At 36.0% G+C, this 25,309-nt stretch overlaps 1 protein-coding gene across 4 annotated transcripts in view; it reads right to left on the reverse strand.

The window, feature by feature from the left end:
- The window catches only part of NBEA (neurobeachin), a 736,578-nt gene that overhangs the window by 503,730 nt on the left and 207,539 nt on the right, over positions 1-25,309 (reverse strand). For all 4 annotated transcript variants that reach the window (XM_058437671.1, XM_058437670.1, XM_032150485.2 and 1 more), the window contains one exon: positions 12,709-12,817. In XM_058437671.1, the coding sequence (XP_058293654.1) occupies positions 12,709-12,817 (109 nt within the window). The remainder of the gene's footprint in view (positions 1-12,708; positions 12,818-25,309) is intronic.

Consider the following 25,309-nt stretch of genomic DNA (forward strand, 5'->3'; position numbering starts at 1 on the left):
AGCACTAATGCCTGACACACAACAGCACTCAGTAAATGGTTAAATTAAAGAACAATTAACCTAATTATATATCAATAATGTATGTACGACTGCTCACTGTATTTTAGGCTTGAGCTTGTGTTTATCTTTTACATAAACCCAATGAGGTTATATTTAATAAAGACATTATTATATATCTGTGATTTAATTTCCTGTTTAGCTTTAACATGGCAAATTCTGAATAAACAGTTAAACCTAAGTCAAGTACAAAAACTGCTGCAAAACCACCAACGTTAGTTGAAAGGACAATTGAACATAGCTATATTGTAGAAGCTGAAGATAGAAAAAGCAAATTGAGAGAGAGGGATGGTCTCTTCTGATTAGAAAAGGACCACAACATCCAAGTTTCATTTTCCTTCCCTTTCTGCTCAGACTAAGACAGAACTTTTACATAAGTATATTAGGAATGTTCATTAAAAAGATATTGACCTGAAATAAAAGCTGACCTACTTTATTAAATATAGCATTTAATTTCCCCCGTTCCCCTCATTCTCATACCTCTGATGAAACTAAACACATCTTTGTTAAAACTAAACAATGTTTCACAACTTTCTAAACAAAGGACCCCAAACATGCACTCCTAATCAAATGGAGCTGGCATGAGATAAAATTTCTTTGAAAACCATATACTAAAGAACAATCACTTATTGCTTGGTATATACGTATAAGGAGTTTTCAAAACAACTTGCCCCAAAGACCCTGGTGTGTACCTATAGCCCAGTGGATGAGATTCAAGAAAACTGTGGTTATAAATAAAGGATTCAAAATAACTTCAGATGAGCTTAAAGGAAACCAGGACCTACTCTCCCATGATAGTTAAAGTGTTTTCAACCAAAAGAGAGGAAATCACATTGCACAGGAAACGAAAGTGTCACCAGTTTTTATATTGTCTTTTAAAGTCCCTACTTTATCATCTAACAATGAAAACAATAACTGCCTTGCCTATCTAATAAAACTGCTAGGAAGATTAAATAAAGCTCCATATGTGAAAGTGCTTTGAAAACTGTAACATACTCAAATATAAGGGTTTTTAAAATGACAAATATATATTCAGAAACTCAATTCAACATGTATTTATTAATAACTGGTTATGTGTCCTCCCTCTGCTAAACGTTTGGAGACTGAAAATACATTGCTAGGTGCAACTTCATTTCTAGTAGCAATTTATTTAATTACTGTTCTGGAGGCAGGCATAAATGCATGTCCCAATTAAGTAACAAAACATGATAGACTATCATTAAGAACCTATGTGGCCGGGCACAGTGGCTCACGCCTGTAATCCCAGCACTTTGGGAGGCCGAGGTGGGCGGATCACAAGGTCATGAGATCGAGACCATCCTGGCTAACACGGTGAAACCCTGTCTCTACTAAAAAATACAAAAAATTAGCCGGGCGTGGTGGCAGGCGCCTGTAGTCCCAGCTACTCGGGAGGCTGAGGCAGAAGAATGGCGTGAACTCGGGAGGCGGAGCTTGCAGTGAGCCGAGATCGCGCCACTGCACTCCAGCCTGGGCGACAGAGTGAGACTCCGTCTCAAAAAAAAAAAAAAAAGAACCTATGTAAGTTTAAAAAGGGAGAAAGGGAATAATGAGATATAAATAAAAAGAGATGAATGTAGACCCAACCATTTTAATGAAAGAGCAGGGCTCAAGATGGGCCCCAGAGGTTTGACTGGATTGGTAAGAGATATGCATAGTAACACCAAACCCCCACTAAAACAAAATTGTACAGAGGTTCAGAGCCGGATATGAACATGAAAACCAATGTGTATTTAACACTTAGAGCACATCTCAATTCATACCAGCCACATTTTAAGTGTTCAACAGCCACATGTCCCCAGTGGCTATAATACAGGTAATCAACAGGGAGGGAAACAATAATGAATCATAAGCATGGAGGTAACTTTATATGCTATTTATAGAGATACACCTGAGCCCAGCATTACATATTGAAATTTCATTTTATAAATGGAATTATTTTGCAATTCATGTGTTACATAACTTTAGGCTGAAGCAGGGGCTACTGAAGCTATCTTTCTGATGCACCTGCTCCCCAGCTTCATCATGCATAAATTTCGTAGTATTAGTGGGCCTAACTTTTGGAGATGGGATGGTAAAAAAAGGCAAAGGCAAACTATTAACCCTGCTGTTGCATCTAACTGCCACTGTATTTGGGTCAGAGAATCTTTACAGGTTTGGACAAGCTACCTAACTTTGTGACTTTTTGTTTTCTGTGAATAGAAAGTTTGAATAAGATGGTATCTAACATACTGTCCACCTCTGAGATTCTATAATTTTGAGAGAAACTTTGATTATTAAGTACTTAGTTTTTTGTGTTTTTTTTTTTTTTTTTGAGATAGAGTCTCGCTCTTTCACCCAGGCCAGACTGCAGTGGCACTATCTCGGCTCACTGCAAGCTCTGCTTCCTGGGTTCACGCCATTCTCCTGCCTCAGCCTCCCGAGTAGCTGGGACCACAGGCGCCCACCACCGTGCCCGGCTAATTTTTTGTATTTTTAGTAGAGACGGGGTTTCACCACGTTAGCCAGGATGGTCTCCATCTCCTGACCTCGTGATCCGCCCGCCTCGGCCTCCCAAAGTGCTGGGATTACAGGCGTGAGCCACCGCGCCCGGCTAGTTTTAAAGTTGACTAACTTGTAAAATGATTGCATTCATAAATTGTTATATCCTTATAGAAACAGTTAATTTAAAAAATATGTTTTCCTTTAAATTGGTTATTACTATAAGGAACAAAGCTCTCATTTAGGTTATAAGATCTTACACTTGGCTCCTTGTGTCACCATTACATGTTTAACTAAATTAAGGGAAGAGTATGCAAAGAGAACCCATAAAGCAAAAACAACATCACAATGAAATAATGAAACAGATATGACTGTTAAGATTTACAAGTGTATTAAACATAAAAATCTATTGGTTTTGCCTGCAGAAAACATATTCTAAAATCAAACAATTCTTAAGTGTATTAGAGAGTACTACAAATCATTAACAAAAGGAAAACATAATTACTCATAATTTAGAGATGGAGTAACAAAGCAAAACTAAAGATACAAATAGAATTTAAAACACGTTTTATAATTACAATATATAAATAATATGTATATAAAATAGCTTTGAGCAATTTCAAAAAGAGGTCCATTAAAATTAACTCACTTTTTAGTATATATCCTACAGAATAAATTCACTTCAGAAAAGTATAGACATAATTTATTCATTTTTTTGGTTTTCAAAATAATCAAGATAGATTTTTAAATCTTCACAACTTATACAATGTTGTCTGACATGTCCTGCTAAAAATCTGATTTTGTGCCTTAATTTTTTTTTTTTTTGAGACAGAGTTTCGCTCTTCTTGCTCAGGCTGGAGTGCAATGGCATAATCTCGGCTCACTGCAACCTCCGCCTCCCGGGTTCAAGTGATTCTCCTGCCTCTGCCTCCTGAGTAGCTGCAATTACAGGCATGCGCCACCATGCCTGGCTAATTTTGTATATTTAGTAGTGATGGGGTTTCTCTATGTTGGTCAGGCTGGTCTCGAACTCCGAACCTCACGTGATCCGCCCACCTCGGCCTCCCAAAGTGTTGGGATTATAGGCGTGAGACACCGCGCCCGGCCTGTGACTTCAAATTTATTGTTTATTGTATTACAAGCATCTTATCAAACTTAAAAGTTTCAAAGGTCACTATAACATAGTCTTTATCCTAGTAAGACTTCAAAAAACATTTGTTAACAAATTTATTTATTTATTTATTTTTTTAGAGCAAGAGTCTTGCTTTGTCGACCAGGCTGGAGTGCAGTAGAACAATCTCAGCTCACTGCAACCTCCGCCTCCCAGGTTCAAGCTACTCTGCTTCAGCTTCCCGAGTAACTGGAATTACAGGTGCACAGCAGCACACTTAGCTAAATTTTTTGTATTTTTAGTAGAGACTGGGTTTCACCATGTTGGCCAGGCTGGTCTTAAACTCCTGACCTGAAGTGATCCACCCACCTCAGCCTCCCAAAGTGCTGGGATTACATGCATGAGTCACTGTGCCTGGCCTCCTATTCTATTCTATTCTATTCTATTCTATTCTATTCTATTCTATTCTATTCTATTCTATTCTATTCTATTCTACTCTATTCTACTCTACTCTACTCTACTCTACTCTACTCTACTCTACTCTACTCTCTACTCTACTCTACTCTACTCTACTCTACTCTACTCTACTCTACTCTACGGTACTCTACTCTACGGTACTCTACTCTACACTATCATTATCAACACCATAAATTGGTTCTTTATTATTTCTGCACTTAATTTTACACATTTGTAGAGTTGTAGTAATATTTATTCTGATGCATTGCTGAGATTAAGGTGATTTCCCCAAACTGAAAAAAGAAAATGAAGATTAAAAAAATGTTTCAAACTCTGGATTATCAAACAACTAATTCTTGCTAAGAGTACAAAACCTTGTTGATGCTAACAAGATGAATTAAACCTAAGCAGCAAGTCTAGAAGCGATTTCCTTTTTCAGTTAAATTTCCTCTACTAAGTTAACAAAAATTAAATTGATACCCATCACACAAGTTAATCTTTTTGCAACTAGATGCGACCCAGCAAAAGATGTAATGTTTAAACTCTGGTGATCCAGAAACAGTAATCTGCTGTCCTGTAATTCTGATAATAAAATTTGATTTGGCAGTAGTAGTAAAGCTTATGTTGAAGATTCTTTCTGCTATTTTGTAGGATTAACAATAATGACCAATCATTTATCATCTCTCCCTTTTGGCATTTTGTACACTTACATTAGCTTTTCTTTTTAGAATATGGGTTCATTATAAACTCAAAGTCCTTGAAAAAATTATTTAAAGTAACCATAAACATTATTCTATTTTAAAAACAAGTATTATTACTAAAATTGGTCAGAGGCCTGTAAGTTGGTTCCTTCATCATTTCAGGAGCTCTGCCTCATCCCACATCCAGTATCAGAGAATTCAAACTTATCTTGAGTTTTCCTCATCTAAGACACAGGACCAGCAATTAGCTGGCTTTGTTTTGTGTAGAATATCACTAGAGACCAAAATCTGGATACCAGGAATACACAGGAGTATAGGTGGTGGGTAAAAATGCTGCTGTACTTGTGTTGAGTCACTTTTCAGGAAGACTAATAAAAATACATATATGTGTGTATACATGTATATGAAATTTTCTTATTTAAAGGTTAGTACTACACAATGGTTTTTCAAATTCAACATATTATGTTATTATGCTACAGTCAATATAAAGTTTCACTGACTACTCAGACTATTATGGATAAGAGGTCAAAATAAGCAGATGCTCAAAAATTCACATGTAAAACAATGATTAAAAACTTACATAGGCATCATTGACCAAACCAATTAGTAGGTCCAAAAAATCAAAACATAAACACATGTTCATCAATATGAGGCACTAGCCTTCAGAAGCCTAATCTGATATTGGAGCAGGTTTTGATTCAGAGGAGGACTTTAATGCTGTCAACTGAGGAGAGATTCTGACATTTTTGCATTATGCATATATATCATGGAACCTACCTATTTTATGATTATTTATTAGTGGCATGACATACAGCAAATTATTTAACCTGTGAGTCTTAGTTTGTCTGTTTTAACAAGCAATAAAAATACCATTATCATAGGGTAGTTATAAGATCTGAAACAATGTACATAAAGAATTTACCATGTTTGTCATAAGAAGTGCCCAATAAAAAATATTTACTATGACAAGGGAAATACAATATCAGAATAAAGAAAGAAAATGACCTCATTATACTCTGCATAGGGAAAGGCCATTATGTTAGTACTTATTCAGTTCTGTATGCCAAATACTGAAACAATACTAAAACACTACTATAATTCAAAAAGGCATTGTTCAGAAAGGCATGGTCTACTAATCTTGTGATTTGTGGAATGATTGACACAAAGTGGGAATATTAAGCTCAGAAACAAACAAACAAACAATTCAGAGTAGTCAGTAGATTTCTTCACTAATCTAAAGAGCAGCCACTCTTAAATTTACTGATGAGAACATAAAATAGAGAAAAAATTAAGTAGTTAAAAGTAATATTATAGAGCAGGGGTCAGAAAACTATGGCCTGTGGACCAAATCTAGCCTGCCACCTGTTTCTGTAATACAATTTTACTGGTACACAGCCTGTCTGGTTCATACTGTCTATGGCTGCTTCTGAGCTACAACAGATTTGAGTAGTTGTGACAGATACTGTATAGCCCACAAAGCCTGAAATATTACTATCTGTCCCTTTACCAGAAAAGTTTGCCTTCCCAGCTATAGATAAATATTTTGTGATAAATGTATTTGTAATTGTAAGTACAAAAAGCTGGACAAGAAAACTATATTTAGGATAACATTTTATAAAAGTTCTGTGTGCATATGTGTATGAGTTGAGAAATATATATATATATTCTTAAGTATTAATCACACAGTATTTGCTAAATTTTATTTTGGTGCTTTTCTACATTTTCCAAATTTTTGCAATGATGATATTAATTCTGACAGAAGACTAGAATACAGCTTGTAATAAAAAGAACAACAGAAGGGAGTTAAATTTCTCTGTGCTGCTGTAGAGCAGTGGTCAGCAAACTTTTTATAGATAAGATCAGATAGTATTTTAAGATTTATGGATCATATAATCTCCATTACAACTACTCAACTCTGTAGTGTCAACTGACCAATGGACTTTACTTAATGAGTTATGTTCTATAAAACTTTATTTGTGCATAAAGGAAGCAGCCCTAAACCCCCTTGCATGAACTCTTTCTCTTGAGTACACCCACACTCCCCTTTCTTGAGTTTGTACTTTTCTCTTTGCAAGAAATCTCCATGCTATCACTATTTTGTGACTCATCCTTGAACTCCTATTATTAAGAGCCTGAACACCAGCTGGGGTCAAGGTCCCACCAGCATTTGGAAACCTCACCCAGCCCACCAGTGTTATCTTTATGATGAGCCAGCCTGGAGCATCATCAGCCTCATTTTAGAATCATGACAGTCGGTTGTCCCAACAACAAGTCAAAGCCAAGGGTAACTCTCTTTCAGAGAATGGGGTGCAACAGCCAAAGAACAGGACCCTAAATTTTAACACTATCTTGTAATTAGATCGTTTTTTGTGAACATCAGAAGAAATGGACTCAAATATTGTATGTACAGGCCTTCATAGCTCTTTATCAAAACCCTGAGCTTTGCAGGAATTCCCGCCTCTGTTATACTCATACCCTTTCCTTTAAGGCAACCAAATGGGGAACCAGATATCCTAAATGATCCCCTTTTGGAAAATATCAAACAACTAATTAGTTGGAATTAGGAAATATCAAATAACTAATCCAGAGCCTTCCCTCACCTCCTAATGCAGACACAGTCTGGCACCCACAACTTCTCCCTCTTACCCAGCTCCACCTTTAACTCCTCAGTCTTCTCCTACTTCCACTGTCTCCAGCACCCAGACTCCTGCTAGTCTGCCTCCTTAACATCCTATATAACCTTCCCTACCAAGGGAACTGAGCCCTGCTGGGGTCACCTGCAGTGGTGTTTCCTACCCTCCTAAGGGACCATTCTAATTTATGTCCACTTAGGGAGGTTGCCAATGGGGATGCTGGGATCATTCATCAGGTGCATGTACCTTTGATTGTCAACTAAATTCATGAAGGAATTCTGGGCTTTCTCACTCTCATTTGAGTTAACTTGGGGAGATATTCATATCATCTTGTCCATGTGTTGCACCCCTGAAGAAAAGCAGCATATTTGGGCAGAGGCCCAGGCTTATGCTAACAATCTGTCATCTGGGGACTCTGAAGAATAGAGTATGGGGGCCACATCTGTGCCTAACAATGACCCTAACTGGAACTATCAACAGGGCTGAGTTGATCTAAGAAAAAGAAATCACATGGTGACTTGTTTAGTGAAGGGAATGAAAAAATGTAACACCAAGCCTGTGGACTATGACAAAATAAGGGAAATAAAGAAAGGATGAAAACCCAGCTTTGTTCCAGAGATGCCTTGTGGAGGCCCTAAGAAAATATACTAACATTGACCCTAATGCTGATGCTTGCCGAACGTTACTCGGGACACACTTTATTAGCCAGTCAGCACCTGACATCAGAAGAAAACCACAGAAATTGGCTTTGGGATCCCAAATGCCTATTAATCAAATGCTTGATGTGGCTTTCGTGTTATTCAATAATAGGGATAGGGCTGAATATGCTGAAAGGACCTAGCATGGCAAACAATGAGATAGCAGCAGGCCCAAATGATAGAAGTCACTATAAGCAGTATCCTGCAACCTCAGGGTCACCCAGAGGGACGCTTCACCCATGGACCAAGCAGACCTACCAGAAAACTTAAAGGTAATGGTTGCTGCTTCAAGTGTGGGGAGCTGTGACACAGGGGCAATAACTGTCCCAGCCAAGGGAGCCCAACCAGACCCTGTCCTCACTACAAGCAGGAGGGCCATTGGAAAAGGGAATGCCCTCAGCTCCAGGGAGAGAGAAGGAAACTTGATGCCATAATGGTTATAACTGAGGACTGAAGGGACCCAAGGTTCCTGGCGGCTCCCACAAAAGCATGGTCATCACAACTAAGGAGCTTTGGGTGACTCGACATGGCAGGAAAGAATATTAATTCCTTAACTGATACAGGGGCAAGTTACTGTGTCCTAAAGGCCACTCTTGGACCTTATCTTCCAATAACTGCATTGTCATGGATGTTGATGACATTCCAAAATCAAAACACTTTACCTTACCCCTGAGCTGCAGGCTACAAAACTCTATGTCCCATTTCTTTATTGGAATGGGATTTCCTGGCCACAGTTGGAGTCACTTTACGTTTATCAGGCCCTGGGAAACATTTCTTTCAAGTATTGGCAATGCTTGTTTTTTCGATACCAGTATCAGACAAACAGAAGATTCCTTCCAAAGTAAGATCTGGAAATGGAACCACAAGTATGAGACCAAGAAACTCCTGGCAAAGTAATACATGGTCAGCTAGTGATCATCTCTTTAAAAGACAAAAATAATTTCCCACATAAGCATCAATATCTCCTCAAACAAGAAGCCAGGTGAGGACTCTAACCTGTAATTAAGAAGTTTTTAAAACATGGCCTCCTAGTTCCATGTCAGTCTCTTTGTAATAGTCCTGTCCTCCCTGTCCAAAAACAAGAATATTGTCTAGTTCAAGGCTTATGAACCATTAATGAGGCTGTAATTCCCTTACATCCTAAAGCGCCAAATCCTTCTACCATATTTACCCAAATATCAGAAGACACCAATTGGTTAATGATATTAGATCTTAAGGATGCTTTCTCTTGTATCCCTTTATGCCTTGACTGTCACTATTTGTTTGCTTTTGAGTGAACTAATCCTGAAAATAGTATTTCCTGGCAGTATACCTGGGTTGTACTGCCTTGGGGCTTTAGGGATAGCCATCACTTGTTCAGAAATGCCTTGGCATGAGAATTAAGGGAACTACAGCCAGAAAGGGAAGCCACACGCCAATATGTGGATGACATCCTTGTATGCAGACCCACTAAAGAGGCCTCAGATAAGAATGTTATTCAAGTTCTAAACTTCCTGGGAGAAAGGGTATCCAGTCTCTCCACCCAAGGCCCAGACTTCTAAACTGGAAGTAAAATATCTGGGGTACATCCTAAGCCCGGGAAACTACACCATGTCCATCGAACAAAAGGAAGCTATCTTAAAGGTCAGGCCTCTACAACTGAAGAAGCAACTCAAAACTTTCCTGGGTATGACAGGAATTTGCAAGATTTTGATCCCAGGATTTGGGCTCATTGCTAAGGTACTGTATGAAGCTCTAACAGGGCCAAAGCATGAACTGCTTGAATGGTCAAGGAAACAACAAGAGGCTTTATGTTCTGGCTGAACAAAGAGGGGTTTGCACAGTAATAAACCACACCTGTTGTTCTTATATTAACAATTCAGGATTAGTTGAACTGAAAGTTCAAAAGATTTACTAACAGGCTACCTGGCTACATAATTTCAACATAATCCCACTGCTCAAACCATCTGGGACTCCATCAAAGGATACCTACCAACTGTGACATGGTTCTTTCCTTCCACCTTTAATAGCTCTCTTATTACTATGAATCTTTGTCCTTACTTGTTTAACCTCCTTGTAAATTTTGTGTCTTTTACATTACAACAGTTCCATGTCAAAATGATGGTCATGCAATGATTCCAGTCCCTGCCTTGGATTCAGAGACTCCTCATGACTCACCCTTAGAATCCTCAGGCCAGGCAGCCAAAGATTTCCATGCCCTTGCCAGGAAGGGCCAACATCTCTAATCAGCAGGAAGTAGATAAAGAAGACCGACCTTCTCCCTCATCAACCCATAAGAATAAGAGATGGAAATGTCTGAGGGGGAAGGGGAAATGAAACAGGAATAATAAGGGTGGTTGCAGGAGAATAAGCAACTCCAGGCAGCAGTTTCGCATGACTAGCAAAAGGAAACTGTTGAAATAGCTTCAGAAACTAGGGGTTGATAAGACTCCGAAAAGCCAGGATGAAAGCCAAGATAGCTAAGGCTAACTGGACCCAGTATGGCACTGGATTTGATGGAGGTTCACCTAGGACCTCATTATACACTCACTGACATACTAAATCACACACTCACCAGCACCATAATCGTTCTAGGAACACCCATATTTGGAGTAAAACTAGACAGCATCACAGTTCTGAGAAATATCTACCCTTTTACAGTAATCTTTATGAATATTCCATCCATCCCTTGGTTAGAAGAAACTCATAAAGGTAGCAGCCCCAAAAACCCTTGCATGCAACTCTCTCTTAAGTATACCCACACTCCCCTTTCCTGAGTGTGTACTTCTCTCTTTGCAATAAATCTCTGTACTTTTCCTTAAAAGAACCCAAACAAAAACTTTTATTTGCAGAGACCAAAATTTGAATTTCATATAATTGAACACATCCCAAAATACTCTTTTTCCCCCATCATTTAAAAATGTAAAACCTATCCTCTTTGAGGACTGTGCAAAATCTGCAATTGACCTGATCTGTTCCATGGCTTACATGAAAAGAAACAGTATTAGATAAGTGTAAATTTGTTTTTGTTTTTTGTTTGTTTGTTTGTTTTGTTTTGTTTTGAAGGGGACAGGGTCTCACTTTGTCACTTAGGCTGGAGTGCAGTGGCGCAATCTCAGCTCAGTGCAGCCTTGACCCCTGGGATCAAGCAGACCTCCTGGGATCAAGCAATCCTCCTGCCTCAGCCCCCTAAGTAGCTGAGATTACAGGTTAATTCAAAATTATAGTACAATTCCATTCAGAAGCTTGGCATCTGCCTTTCTCAATGTCTCTCATTTTTATTTTTAAAACATTTTTATAAAGAAATCTACAATGATGAGATGTTCTGTTTAATGTTTTCTGACCACTGCTCTTCTGAGTTAGGAATAATATTATGGGTGTTTAGTAGTACCTGTAAGTTTTCTCTTAGCATGACTATAATGCCCTTGTATAACAGATGCAAGGCCTTGCCATCTAAATGTATAACAAAATAATCCACACTCCGCTGTATTTCAAAGTGTGACATGAAAAATCCACTTTTCTTTTCTTGTTTTGACATGATGGGTATGCACTGGTATTTAAAAGCAGAAAATTAGTTTTGGCAATACAAGTGGTACATGAAACATTGTTGAGTTATTACATCACTGTAATTTCTATTTTGCTAAGCGACAGTGCAAGGTGAGGAGAGCATAACAAATATTCTTGTTACAACTCTTTAACTCTGTGGTTGTGGCACAAAAGCAGCTACAGGCAACAGCTAAACAAATGAGTGTGACTGTGTTCACTGAAATTTGAAAATCCTATAAATTTTACAACTCATATATTATTCTTTTTTTGATTATTTTCAACCATTTAGAAATACAAAAAAACATCCTTAACTTAGAGCCATACAAAAGTGGATGCTGGCAGTTAGCTCTTGTGCTAGAGAAACAGAACTGGGACCACTGAAGATCAGTTATAGGAAAGCAGAGTTAAGGTTAATGTAAGGGGACATTACTAACATTTTACTAGCATTTAAAAATGAAAGTGGCCACTCTGTGAGGTAGTATACACATTTTGTAGAAAATACTGAACCCAAAACTGTTCCATTTGTTGGAAGTGATAAAAAAGGAACCTCTAAACTGAAATGATGAGATCCAAAGATGCTTCCAGGTATCATTTTTACAAATAATTCTTACCGAAATTTATCCCAGTAGCAACTCTAGCTTAATACTGGCAGTGGATAGCTAATAGAAGCAGAAAGAGAGAAGTAGGAATGGGAGGATAAAAACAGAGGGGTGGGGATGGGGAAGCAGAACTAATATATACTACATAATGGATGTAGTTTATGTAAGAAAGACTTTGTGTGAAGCCAGTCAGCCAACCCATACAAGAAGAAAAGCTCTTGAATCGACATAAAGAGATTGGCAAAAATTATACACAGATATGTTTTAAAATAAAATAAAAATATAAGGTATATATTCATTTTTTACCATTAAACCATTTTCTGGTTTAGCTTTTAGATTAACAGACCAACTACTCATCTCAATTGCATAGATGAAGAGGGTTTCCACTGTACACACTTAAAACTTTCATCACACATTTTTTATTTTTACCTCATAAAGTGTGTTGTATGTGGTGACAGTCACAGTGTTTGTATGCAACATCAGCCTTTCTCCAAGAAGAGTGAAAAGACTATGGGTGTGCATAATTTCAACTTTTCTCCTAGAGAGAAGGGGGAAAAATAAAACACCATGAAACACATTGGATTCTCTGATCACATGACTTTTAGATAAGAGAGAACAATTTATAAGCAGATACAGAATAATAAAAGTAATTATTTTTATAAACTTCCATCTATAGAAACAACAGTTTGTAACACAACCGTGTCCTAAAGTTCCAAGACTATTAGTTAAAAACTTTTCAAATAAAATATCTGTGTGAACTAAAATGTGAAATGTACAAATTATGGAATATTACATAAATGTCATTGTTATTATTTTCAAATTTCAAATAACTATTTAGAAGTTATTTTATTGGGTTAAAATTATTGGTTTCCCCTAACATAGAGACCACATAATTTTTAAATTATGCCTGTCCAAATTCAAAGTTTATAACATAGACTGTAACAAACCTTAATATTAAGAACTAAAACTATGGTTAAAAATAAATACTCTAGCTTAATTTTGTTGTCATAAAACAAAATAATTCTGCGTAATTAAAGAGAGTTCATCATTGCTTGTATTTGTGGTCTACCAATGGATTTAAAAAATATCTTTCTACTTAATGTTGCCTGATTTAATTGTGTCCCTCCCACACCCATACTTAGGATAGAAGATTCCATTAAAGGCCTCCTGGAACTCTCAGCTCTAGCTCAAGAATTACTACAGGCCTCTCATTTGTGTCACTTCCTTAGAATTCAAGATCTGGGCCGGGAACAGTGGCTCATGCCTGTCATCCCAGCACCTTCAGAGGCTGAGGTAGGTGGATCACGAGGTCAGGAGTTCGAGACAAGCCTGGCCAATGTGGTGAAACCCCATCTCTACTAAAAATACAAAAATTAGCCGGGCGTAGTGGCACATGCCTGTAGTCCCAGCTACTCAGGAGGCTGAGGCAGAAGAATCACTTAAACCTGGGAGGCGAAGGTTGCAGTGAGCCGAGATAGAGCCACTGCACTCCAGCCTGGGTGACAGAGTGAGACTCCGTCTCAAGAAAAAAAAAAAAAATTCAAAATCTGGATCATCTTCTCTTCCAACTCTCAGTATTTCATTTCTTTCTTCAATTTTCTGTTGTTCTCTGGATTGGCAACTGTGACACAGCCTGACAAAGTAATCACTAAACTCTGGTTCTTTTCTTCCTGGATCCAAATCTGTATTACATTTCCAGCCTCTCTTATAGCTAAGTGTGACTATTTAACTGAGTTCTAGCCAATAAAATGTGAACAGAAAAGTTGTAGATTATTTTTAGGCCTGACCCACAGGAAAAGCACTCATGCACATTTTCCATGCTCCTTCCCCAAGCCAGCAACACAGAATCCACAGAAGGAAGACAATGGAGCTACAAGGTGGGAGAAGCTGCCTGGGTCTCTAAATCACTGTAAGATAATCAACTGCTTGGGAAAACCTATTTGGATTTTAAGTGAACATGAAATAAACTACTAGCCTGGTAAGTGACTAGAATTCCATTATTTATCAGTTATGGCAGCTATTGTTACCCTAATTAATACAGAAATCAAATGAACCATTTATGTGGGTACCATTCATCTGCAAAAGGTCTCTTCTAACATTAGCCTCCAAGAGCCACACTCCATAACAAAAGACACAGGATTGTTGATCCCCTCACCCTATCCACCTCAGTCCAGGCAAGGAAAAAGCAAAATGACCTAAACTCAAAAGGAAGCTAGGGCATCTGTTCTGCAGCTGTGTTTGCAAAACACTTAGATATGACTGAAAAAGGTCAAATGGCTATTTAAAAAACATACAGGGCTAATGAGTATTATGGGACTATGGAAGGGAAGGTTTAAATCTCTTCCAACTCAAGCCTCGCCCAAGAAAAGGAGGCCTTAAGTGTTCCTTTGCTCCCAATCAGGAAAGAACAAATGACAAAGCACTGACCTTGAAATAGATCTCTGCTACAAGGAGCTGGTAAACATATGTCTAAATTAGTCTATCTAGAGGCCAGCTCAGTGGCTCATGCCTGTAATCCCAGCAGTTTGGGAGGCCAAGGCAGGAGGCTCATTTGAACTCATGAGTTCAAGATCAGCCTGAGCAACACAGCAAGACTTCATCTCTACTTAAAAAAAAAAAAAAAAAAAAAAATTAGCTGGGCATAGTGGCAGGCTCCTGTAGTCCCTAGTTACTCAAGAAGGGGAGAATGACTTGATTCCTGGAGATCAAGGCCGCAGTGAGCTTGTGCCACTGCACTCTAGCCTGAGCAACAGAGTGAGACCTGGTCTCGAAAAAGTGAACTAATTAATTAAGTAGGCTATCTGAAATTTAGAATACTCTTTTAACTGTGCCACTACTACTTCAGCTACCGAAGAAATCCATGCCCTTTTGATTATCTCCTCCAATGCAAAAGTTTATACAGATGCTTAATTCTAGGTTCAGGGGAAACTTGGAAGATGCTGTGCATACACCATGATAGAGATGAGTCAACTTCCTCCTGTAGTTTGCTTTAAAACAATATTTACCAATAAATTTTGTGCACAGCAGTCAAGAAACAAAAAAAATGCCATCCATCATCTTAGGCAGGAAATGGTGCACTGGCCCTGTACATCACATGATTTTGTTCCTTATAGGACTTCTAATGAAAGATCTAGCTCTATGAGTTTAGTTCAGGAAAGGCTTCAGTGGGACATTTACTGGAAAAACTAACATCATAATTACCTTTAAGATCTAAAGAGACCTCAGTTTTTAGTGCTGATTTGCTTTATATCTTGAGTTTGACAGGATTTCTGCCCACATGGATCGAGAGTGTAATCTATTTTTTTTACAGAATCTTGTAATCATGCACATTATAGATGTATTAGCTTACTATACATTCCACTGAAATGTATTTAAATTTCCTTCTTCACAAAACAATCTTTTTGTGGGGTGGCCAAAGATACTTCTTATTGCTGGGTGTGGTGGCTCATGCCTGTAATCCCAACACTTTGGGAGGCCGAGGCAGGCGGATCACTTGAGGTCAGGAGTTCAAGACCAGCATGGCCAACATGGTGAAACCCCGTCTATACTAAAAATACAAAAATTAGCTGGGTGTGGTGGCATGCACCTATAGTCCCAGCTACTTGGGAGGCTGAGGCAGGAGAGTCACTTGAGCCTGGGAGGCAGAGGTTGCAGTGAGCTGAGATTGCGTCACTGCACTCCAGCCTGGGCAACAGTTAGGCTCTGTCTCAAAAAAAAAAAAGGTATTTCTTGTAACAAATTCAGAGTATATATGAAAACAGTAAAGAAAACAATAAAGAAAGAAAAGAAACCCCATAATTCTGTAACCCAGACATAATCATTATAAATATCATTTTATATAGATTAATTACTATGCATATAAATCCATATATGACACACAGATATAAATGAGAGGATGAGAGGAATACAATGGAAATTGTTCTATATAAGGTAATTTATACTTTGTTTACTTTAAATCAACAATATATTGTGTATTTTTCAGTGTCATAAAATATAACTGATAAGAAAAATGGAGCATAATTGGCTGAGCACGGTGGCTCACACCTGTAATTCTAGCACTTTGGGAGGCTGAGGTGGGAGGATCACTTGAGGTCAGGAGTTCAAGACCAGCCTGGCCAACATGGTGAAATCCTGTCTCTACTAGAAATACAAAAATTAGCCGGGCATGGTGACAGGCGCCTGTAATCCCAGCTACTCTGGAGGCCGAGGCAGGAGAATCACTTGAACATGGGAGGTGTAGGCTGCAGTGGGCGGAGATTGCATCATTGCACTCCAAGCTGGGTGACACAGCAAAACTCCGTCTCGAAAAAAAAAAAAAAAAAAAAAAAAGTAGCATAATTGTTTTATCCATTAACTAATGTTAGCCATTTATGTAATTTCCAATTTTTTTCTACCATAAATAAACTTTTCCTTTAGATGCATCTTTGGGCATAACCATGGTTATATCCTTAGGATAAAAACTGAAATGATTGGGTTAAAAGCTTTTATATTTTAATTTTTATGAGACTTTGCTGAACTGACCTCCAAAAATATGTACATTTATATTTCTACTATTAAGGTATAAATGCATTTTACCAACACTATGTATTATAATAATCAGAAAAATAGTCAATTTGGTATGTAAAACGTAGATCTTATTTTCACTGACAAGAATTGCTGATCAATTGAATGTTTCTAACCATTTATACTACTTCCAAGAACTTCCTGATACTGTCCTGTGACCCATTTTTTTCTTCTGTGTGTTCATCTTTTTTCTACTAATTATAAGATCCCTAATAATATCAGGAAAATTATTCCTTTGTCAACTCATTGACAAATATTTTCCACTTTCTGAATTTCAAGGGATTTTTGTAGCATCAAAGGTTTTTTTAAATTTTCTTGAATAAAATCTATCAAGTTTTGATCCTGTCATTTCTTCATTTATACTTAACACTCATTCTTTCTAATACAGCATTTTAAAATGATTTTTAACTCATTTTTCATAATTATTTAATTGGTTGTGTTAAATCATATACAACATAGAAATTCATAAACTGTAGGGAAATAGAAAGTACAAGGCTTAAAATTCTACTACCCAAAAGTAACACAATAAATAACAATAAACATTAGACATCTTTTTATGGAGAGTAAGAGAAGGCAAGAAAGGAGAAGGGAAGGAAGAGGGAATAAAGAAGGATAGAAGAAACTCATACTAAATTTTATTTTAAATAAGCATCAAATATAATTTTACTCACATTTAACAGAAAAGAAAGAAAAGGAGATGAAACAATAAAAAATTTTTTAAAACTTCAGATGACTTTCTTTACCACATGAAGGGCTTTTTTTTTTGGAGACTGAGTGTTGCTCAGTCGCCCAGGCTGAGTGCAGTGGCATGATCTGGGCTCACTGCAAGCTCCGCCTCCCGGGTTCACACCATTCTCCTGCCTCAGTCTCCCCAGTAGCTGGGACTACAGAAGCCCGCCACCACACCCAGCTAATTTTTTGTATTTTTAGTAGAGACGAGGTTTCACCATGTTAGCCAGGATGGTCTCGATCTCCTGACCTCGTGATCCACCCATCTCGGCCTCCCAAAGTGCTGGGATTGCAGGTGTGAGCCACCGCGCCCGGCCAAAGGGCTTTTTTAAAATTAAAAATCTCTATGAGGCTTAAAAAATAATTATGAATAAAACAACAAAGTGTTACATAATTAACTAAACATTTCAATTTTAGAAAGTATCAATTTACTTTTATATTAAAGACAGATAATTACCATCCTCACACTTTATGTCATCTAATTTTTGTGAGCTATATTGCTATTTGAACATCAAGGTTTAAAACACTTAAATTATTTTCATCGTAACACTGCTGTTATGTATGAATTGTTGGGTCTTTGTCTACTTCAAATGAATTCACTTCCTTGACCTTGTCTTTACCATTTGTGGTTTTTCTTTTGACTCAGCTCTCAATTGACTGGGGATGCCATTCAAGAGGAGATGAAGAAGTCTGTCTTCTGAATTCTGACCTGATGTCTACATACTTAACAATCTGGCAGGATATAATATTCTCAGGTCACACCTTCTTTCAGAACTTGCAGACATTGCATTATTTCTTTTGGCACTGAATTCAACTGGGAGAAGTCTGAGGCCAGCCAAATGTTTAACCATTTGAAAGTACTTCTTTTTGCCTAGTTTTTTCATTTTCTTTTTAGGAACTCTTTTTTTTATCACTAAAGTTTTATTTAAATACTATATGTCTTAGTGTTATCATTCTCTGTCAAATTTTCCTAGAAGATGGTGTGCTTTTTCCATACATTACTTAAGGGACTATATCTCATTTCCAAAAGGAAATTGTTTCAGGCATTGACTTGATCCCTCAGTGTGACATGTTAATACAAAAACTTGGAATCCCACTTTCATCACAGAACATCAACCTCAGTTCATTCTCCTTGTTTCAAAAAAGAACTGTTTTCACTTTACCAAAAGTCCTAAAGAAGAAAAACCAGGCATACCTAATCAATTCCTATCACTCTAATGTGGGGATTATTAAGGGAGAAATCTAGGAATTCTGTTGGCTTTGCAGGGCTAGAAATGAGGGAAGGATACTTACAAAGTCACTCCAGAATCTCTGGGTTCTTTTTTTTAGCTGTCAATATTTTGAATGCATAGCTTTATGTGATGCTGCTTTCCTTGTCTGGTTACATTTGAATTTGCTATTTTGGAGGGGGAGAGTCTCTATTTTACTATATAATGTTTATTTCATTAGGTTTGGACAAGGGAAATTCTTTCATCTCTCTTTATCAACTTGATCTGGAAGTCCACAATTCCAAATGTTTATTCTTTGTAAAATGTTTGTGGTTTTGGGGTTTTTTTTGCGGGGGGGAGGGTCTGGGTGTGGTGATATGGTTTGAAGGCTTCTTCTCCATCTTCAATCCAGAAATTAAATAATTTCCCACTGCCAATTATTGAATAATGCACATTTTAATTATGTTTCTAGTATCTAAACATATATATAGATATATAGATATACATGTATATCAGGATGTGTTTCTGTGCTTTCTATTCTACACCCCTTCTTTAAGTTTATTCCTTGATGTAAAGTCTACTAGACTTATTACAATAAATACTCATTATTCTTATTCTTCAAACTTCTTTGACATTTTTACTCATTTGTTCATCTGAGGTAGCTTTTGAAGAGTTTTTTTAACCTTTAAATAAAAATTATTTTTTTACCAGAATGACATTATATTTACAAATTGATTTATTACAATTCTATCTTTATATAATTGAGTCTTTCCATTAATGTACACAGCATAGCTCTCCATTTACTGCATTTTTAATTTTTTAATGGTTTTCAGGAAGCAATTTATAATTGTATTTACATTTCCAATTTCCTTTGGCTATCACTGTATATATTTTTCTGTAGTAAGAAGCATTAGTTACTCAACTAGTAGATATTATTATGCTTTCTGATCTTCTTCAATCTGTCAGGACAGTTGTAATATTATTTCAGATTTTAACCTACATCTCCCCAGCATTTTATTTTGAGGCTAGAATGGAGGATAAGGTATAGGAACTCAATGCTATATGCACCAATGTTTACACGGAAACTATATCAAAACACAGTTCTGCATTAAGGGAGCAGAGGATAGGTTTGTTGGTGATTACTAGTGAAGCAAAACAGGGCATGTTTTGTGCTCCTGTAGTTTTATCTTATTTATTAATGACTTGATATTACCCTTCCCATTTTTCAACTGATGGAAAAGTACTATGTATATGTGTGAAAAACCGAATAAATGAACACATAAAATATATAGAAAATGGTATTACCAAGAATTAGAAGTGGACCTCATATATGTCATCATAATGTACTATATTTTTCTTATAATTATTATAATCTATCCTATAATTTAAAAAGGCTTTCCTTATTCAAAAGCTTCTCTCTATTTTATCTCAATGAGGTATGGGAAAGTTTGATTCATTTTGTTGGTTCCTTAAAAGCATCAGCTTTGTAGTTAGTGATCCTTTCAACAGTTCAACAGTTTTTATTTTTCTAGTTTCTTCATGTTAGCCTCCACCCTTACTAATTTGTACTTCCTACTTTACTTTATTGTACTTTAATTAATGTTGTAATATAAGTACAAAGTTCCTCTAACCTTTAATCTTTATTTTTCAATATTGGAGGTATTTATTTCTGATGAGTTTTTGCTATGAAGTACAGAAAATTTTAGATAATTTCCAATTTTTCTTTTATTTTCTTCTATTCTCTAAAGGATATCTTCACAGTGCTTCTTAATTTCTAAGTAGGTAAGATATTTTTTGCATAATTTCTTTATTTCCAATTTTATCACATTATGGTCAGGAAGTAGTGTCCAATAAAATGTCTACTCTGTCTGCTTTGTTCATTTGATGGCCCAGGACATGACCCACCTATTTTTTTTTTTTTTTGTATATCTTCTTTAGCCATGAAGTAATCCTCAAAATATGTAAGATTGAACATATATCTATTGAGCCAAGTTTTATGAATCTATTACTCAATTTCCCTATATCTGTATGTATTATCAATTGGTCCCATTCTGAGAGAGAGATGTCATCTCTACCATTATTATATTTTATCAAGTTCTTTTGCATCTCAAATGAATTTTGCTTTATATTTTTGACATCGCTATTCGATGTTTTCAGGTTTATGAACTTAACATCATCTACTTAAATTGTTCCTTTCAAAATACAGAATGTCCTTCCACATTCTCTTTTGAACTTTTAACCTCAGGTTCAACTCATCGTGTTTTGGGCTTTCAAATCCCATCTGATTTTTATAGTGTCAACAAATTTCTGCTTTTCTTTTGTTTGCTATACGTTTCTTTACTCAGTTTTTTTTTAAACATAATAAATATTCATGTAGCCACCAACCAACTTAGTATTTCTAGATACCTGTCCATCATCCCATTCTTCACACTCTACTTTGGGATAATCAATAATCATAAATTTTGTTTTTTATTCCCATATACGTCTTTATACTTTTAATTAGATGAATATCTATTCATAAGCAATTTACAATTTTGTCTTCACATATTTTTGAAATTGAAATAAATTGCATCATTATTATGTATCCTTCTGCAACTTGCTTTATTGCTTTATATTTGATTTGTGGAAGGTAACTTTACATCATTCATTTTCAGTTCTGAATATATCCAACTGTATGAATATACCTTAGTTTATTTATCGGTTCTCCTGTTCTATGTTGTTTCCAGCTTTTAATATTAACAATGTTATATTGAACACTGTTCACACACGAGACTTTCTCTATGTCAAGGAGAGAGTTCCTTAGTCATAGAGTATAAGTATCTTTATCCTTTTCAAAAATTGTAAATTGTTCTTCAATGTGATTGTACCAGTATATAATTCCACCAGTGATTGGAGAGTTATCACTGATGTACATCCTTTGTTAACACTTGATACTGTCAACAGTTTTAAAATTTACCATCCTCATGAGCATTAAATGCATGTTTTATTTGCACTTTCTTGATTACTACTGAAGTTGAGTACATTACCCATATGTTTACTGCTAACTCAAGTTTCCTCTTCAGTGAATTGTCTGTTTATATTCTTCATGATCCCAACAGATTTTCTTTTTCTAATTTATTTGCACCATTTTTTTCATATGTTTAGGATACAAATCCACTGTATCCTAGATAAACTGCAAATATCTTCTTTCACTTTGTGCCTTGTCTTTTCACTTTTTATGGTATCTTTTAAAGTCCTTTTTATACTAATGATCAAATTTATCTTTTTGCTGTATGATTTATGTGTATTTATTGTTTTAGAAATCCTTCCTTAATCCAAGGTGATAATACTATTATCCTGCACTTTCAAAGAGTTTTAAATTTTGTTTTTCACATTTTTACTAGCTTTACTGAAGCATAATACACATACCACAAAATTCACACACTTTGCAAATGAACAATTCATTTAAAAAATTATATAGAGTCATGCCACTATCATTACAATACAGTTATAGGTCATTTTTATCATCCTAAACAGTTCCCTGTGCCCACCGGCAGTTAATTCCCACTCCCATTGCTAGCCCCATTTAACCACTTATTTGCATTCTGGACACTTAATATAAACAGAAGCATATAGTATATAGTTTTTGCATCTGGCTTCTTTCACTCAGCATAATAGTTTTAGGACTCATTATGTCATAGTACGCATCAGTAGTTTGTTCCCTTTTAATTGCACAATAGCATTCCATTGCATGGACATAAAACATGTTGTTTGTCCATTCATCAGCTGACTGACTTTTGGATTGTTTCTAGTTTGGAGCTACTATTAATAATAGTACTGGCTGGGCACAGTGGCTCACGCCTGTAATCTCAGCACTTTGGGAGGCTGAGGTGGGCAGATCATCTGAGGTCAGGAGTTTGAGACCAGCCTGACCAACATAGTGAAACCCCATCTCCACTAAATATACAAAAAAATTAGCTGGGCATGGTGGCACGCACCTGTAGTCCCGGCTACGTGGGAGGCTTAGGCAGAAGAATCGCTTGAACATGGGAAGCACAGGTTTCAGTGAGCAGAGATCGTGCCACTATACTCCAGCCTGGGTAACAGAGTGAGACTCCATCTCAAAATAATAATAATAGTAATAATAGTACTAAGAACATTCACGCGAAGTCTGGCTATGAACATGTTATCACTTCTTTTGGATACATGCCTAAGTATGGTAATACTTTTTAAGAAATTAGGAAATCCTTTTGGAACATGGCTGCAGGATTTTACATTCCATCAGCAATGCATAAGCATTCAGTAAGTAGTCTATGCTGTGGTTTTGTTTTCGTTCAAACTCACGTCTAATGTTCTTTATGATTTCTTTTTTGACTCAGGGATTAGTTATGTTCTTTACTTCCAGATACCTTGCAATTTCTCAAACCTCTTTCATTCAAATTTAATTCTGTGTGGTCTGTTTGATTTATTAGTTTTTAAATTCACTGAGACTTGTTTTATATTTTACAGCCCAACTCATAATACATTTTGGAGAATGCTGCATATGCACTTGAAAACAATTTTGCTAGCTTTAAGTGGAGTGTTTTATAAATGCCAAAATATTACCCAATAGGATGTCGAACAGGGGTGGTGAAAACAGGCTTTTGTTAATTGTTAGTTTTTCAAAGGGGATGCTTCTAACATTTCATTACTAAATAGGACTGTGGAAAGTTTTCAGTAGACATATGTTACAGATTTAATAAATTATTTTCTATTTGTGGCTTGCTAAAAATTTTTATGACAAACGATACCGAATTTTATGAAAATTTTTTGCACACATCATAATTATATAGCTATTCTCCTTTGTTAATAAACAGATGAAATGTTGTCCTGATGTTAAACCACCTTTACATTCTATGACTACCCTCAATTTGGTTATGCTGTATACTTTTAAAAAAGTAACTGATAGACTCATGTTCATAGGCGAGATTGACCATAAATTTCCCTTATAATTGGATAATCCATATCTAATTTTGGTATCAAGGTTGTACTAATTTTATTAGGTGAAATAGTGGCCGATTCCTTCTTTGGCTAGTCACAGAAAAGTATTTTCTAAGTGAATAATACGGCTTTTTGGCCTTGCCGTTACTCTGTTTAATAGTCTTGCTTTCTGTTTCATTCACTTCTGCCCTTTATTATTTATTTTGCCTTCTTAGGCTGACAATTAATGACGTAAGCATAACTGAGAACCTAGAAAAATGAAAACCTAAGTACCTTTCTGCTTTTAATATAAATATTTACAACTATGAATTTTCTCTAGTATCATTTAGACCAAATCTCACAAGTGTAAATATACATAATTTTAAATATTTTTTACTGCATTTTATAATTTGCATAATGAATAACTTCTTGTTATAGTTATTTAGAAGATATATATATTTCTATTTTCTAAGTTTAATTTTTGTCATTGATTTCTTGTTTAATTGCACTGTTTGCAGAGAAAGTCATCTGTATGACAATTTATTTAAATTTATTGAGCCTACTTTATGGCCTCACTTAAACCATTTCTATAGTTTTGTGTGCTTGAAAAGAATGTGTATGACACTCAAGCCAATGGATTTTTTTTCAAATTATACTTTTGAGATTTTTTGTAATTGATCTTTTAAGGAGAAAAATATGTTAAAATTTGTAAAATACTCTTCCAAATTTAGTCAATAATAGATTTCTATGACTCACCTACACTAAGTGTATATGCATTTGAAACTGTTTAACATTCCTAGTGAATTACACCTTTTTCATAATATGGTGGCCCCCTTCATCCTCATTAATTTTTTTGCCTTAAAGTTTATTTTTATATATTTAAATAATGCAGTAACAGCTTTTATCATTTAATTTTTAGAATAAGCAATACATTTACCTAGTTAAAAATATATGATATAAAAAGACACATAGAGATTTTACACCCAACTCATCCCTTACATTTCCACATCACTCACAGTTCCCCCATACAAGTGAACACTTTATGATTTCTCCTTTCCCTACCACTTTACCCTTCTCTTTTAAATGCACTTTATTTTTAGAGCAGTTTTAGGTTCTCAGTAAAATTGAGCAGAATGTAGGGAGTCCCATATGTCCCTACCCCTACATATACGCAGCTTTCCCCACTGTCAACATCCCTCGCCAGAGGGGTACATTTGTTATAAATCCCTATTAACTTTTTAAATGCAAATAAAAATATATCATTTGTTCCATTCCTTTAACAGACAGCATTTTTTAGAAGTATCATCATTCTATTCATCAGAGATGGCATCTTTATTAGTATTTGGGTCAATCTATGGACTGCACTTTGTTTATTCACGAATATGTACTATATTGTTTCCTTTACTAAAATATTATATTTCTTTTAATATTATATGGCTAATTTCCCTTTGTTGTTCTCCTTGTCCTTGTTGGGTTCTGGAGTTTCAGTTTGTGGTAAGATTTCATGCTAATTTTCTCTGACTAGAATTCATTTTACTTCCAAAATCTGAGAAATCAGCTCTTTCATCAATTTTGTAAAGCTTTAGTAATTT

Source organism: Hylobates moloch, unplaced genomic scaffold (genome assembly GCF_009828535.3).
Source record: "Hylobates moloch isolate HMO894 unplaced genomic scaffold, HMol_V3 SCAFFOLD_4, whole genome shotgun sequence".
Classification (NCBI taxonomy): domain Eukaryota; kingdom Metazoa; phylum Chordata; class Mammalia; order Primates; family Hylobatidae; genus Hylobates; species Hylobates moloch.